This window comes from Psammomys obesus, unplaced genomic scaffold (genome assembly GCF_907164565.1).
Source record: "Psammomys obesus unplaced genomic scaffold, mPsaObe1.curated_primary_1811, whole genome shotgun sequence".
Lineage (NCBI taxonomy): Eukaryota > Metazoa > Chordata > Mammalia > Rodentia > Muridae > Psammomys > Psammomys obesus.
Genome location: NW_026596326.1, coordinates 1,538,856 through 1,540,935, shown reverse-complemented (window position 1 = coordinate 1,540,935; position 2,080 = coordinate 1,538,856). Strand labels below are relative to the sequence as shown.

The 2,080-nt window shown below is 44.9% G+C and overlaps 1 protein-coding gene across 1 annotated transcript; it reads left to right on the top strand.

Annotated features, from left to right (window-relative positions):
- Positions 1 to 604: 604 nt before the first annotated feature.
- LOC129669090 (olfactory receptor 10-like) lies at positions 605 to 1,540 on the top strand. The gene has a single exon (XM_055597193.1). The coding sequence runs from the start codon at positions 605 to 607 to the stop codon at positions 1,538 to 1,540; it is 936 nt and encodes a 311-aa protein (XP_055453168.1).
- Positions 1,541 to 2,080: the final 540 nt, after the last annotated feature.

The window sequence follows — 2,080 nt, the reverse complement described above, 5'->3', positions numbered from 1 at the left end:
AAGAAGCAGGGTTGGGGGAGGGCATTCTTATTTGTCACAAGAAACACACTTCTTGCTATTTTTCTCCAAAGAAAAGAAACTGCTCCTCAGTCTTCTGTGATAGATGGCAGATACCGCGAGGGAGCCTCCAGGATGGGGCACTGACAACATCCATAATGCAGAAGGAGGCAGATGAGGACCCAGGGGTCAAAACTGTGATCCATCTGGATAAGCCTGGATTCAAATCTGAAACAAGCTAACACACAGACCAAAGGAAGGAACAAAAAAGTGTTCTAATAATATAGAACACTTATGGTGTGTATGTAGACCCTAGATTTTCAAAGCACTTCTCTACTGTTCAACAAGAAAGGTCAGATCCAAAAGACTAAAGGGCCAGACCAACGTCTTGAAACAAACAGCTGAGCTATAGTTGAAAGAAAGATGACATCATTTCTAATCCAGACACGTTCAGTTTATGGAAGAGATAAATAAGAATGAAAGACTGGAGAAAATAGAATTGAATAATAAAATAGTTGATTTATGATTACTTGAAGGATGCTGTGAACATCCAGTTTTGTCATTAGATGCCCTGAATTGTCTTCTGCTACTGTGCAGGTCAAAGGCTATGGGAAGGTTCAACACCAGTTTGGATAAAGGTTTCATTTTGGTGGGATTCTCAGACTGGCCTCAGCTAGAACTCATTCTTTTAATCTACATTTTGATTTTCTACTCCTTAACACTCTTTGGCAACACCACCATCATTGCTCTGTCACAACTGGACCTTCGATTACACACACCCATGTACTTTTTCCTCTCCCATCTCTCCTTCCTAGACCTCTGCTACACCACCAGCACTGTGCCCCAGCTTCTAATCAATATTGAGGGGCATGACCATACCATCACGTATGGAAGGTGTGTGGCCCAGCTCTTCAGTGTCCTTGCCCTGGGCTCCACGGAGAGTATGCTTCTGGTGGTGATGGCCTTTGACCGCTACGCTGCTGTGTGTCGTCCACTCCTCTACACCACCATTATGCATCCCATTCTGTGTCAGGCATTGGCCATGTCATCGTGGGCAGCGGGCCTCGTCAACTCTCTGATCCAGACAGGCCTCATGATGGCCATGCCTCTCTGTGGCCATCGGCTGAATCACTTCTTCTGTGAGATGCCTGTGTTCCTCAAGTTGGCTTGCAAGGACACGGCTGGAACAGAGGCCAAGATGTTTGTGGCGAGAGCCATAATCTTGGTTTTCCCTGCGACATTGATTCTAGGATCCTATGCACACATTGCCAGGGCAGTGCTGAAGGTCAAGTCAATGGCTGGACGCAGAAAAGCTTTTGGGACATGTGGGTCCCACCTCCTGGTGGTTTCTCTCTTTTATGGCTCAGCCATTTACACATACTTACAACCCAAGGGTAGTTATTCTGCGAGCGACGGGAAGTTTGTTGCCCTCTTTTATACTATCGTCACCCCTATGCTCAACCCTCTGATCTATACCCTGAGGAACAAGGATGTGAAGGGGGCTCTGTGGAAGGTGCTGGGGAGAGGCACAGACTCAAGGTAGTAAATAAATAAATAAATAAACAAACAAACAAACAAATAAATAAATAAATAAATAAATAAATTCTTTCTGCCATGGCTCCAGGATACCTGAGCCCTTTGGTCCATCTAGAAAACAATCCTTATTGACTTGTGGAGAAGAAAAGTTTTGTTGAAAAAGAGAGGGAGATGAAAAAGATAACATGGGATAAAATGATCAAAGTTCAATATATATATTTATGAAGCTGCCAAAAATAATAAATCTGTCCTCAGTAGACACCAGGCTTGGTGTTTCCTTTGGAAGAAGCTGGAAGTGAGGTGTTCCTATGGTGCATGTTAGGTAGATGTCTGGTCATTGCTCAGCGTTGTAACACGGCTTCCCACTCACTCCCCCCCCCCCCCACAAACTGTAGTTTGGAAGAGTGCGCTGTGAGGGGCTGTGGAGAGGGGTCTGAGAGTGAGAGAATTAACCCTGAATGGCTCTCTGCAAAGCTATGCTGCTGCATACTTGGCAGTATGACCCAAGGCAGAGGACGTGAGTTTACTGGTTTTTTCTTTTCTTTTT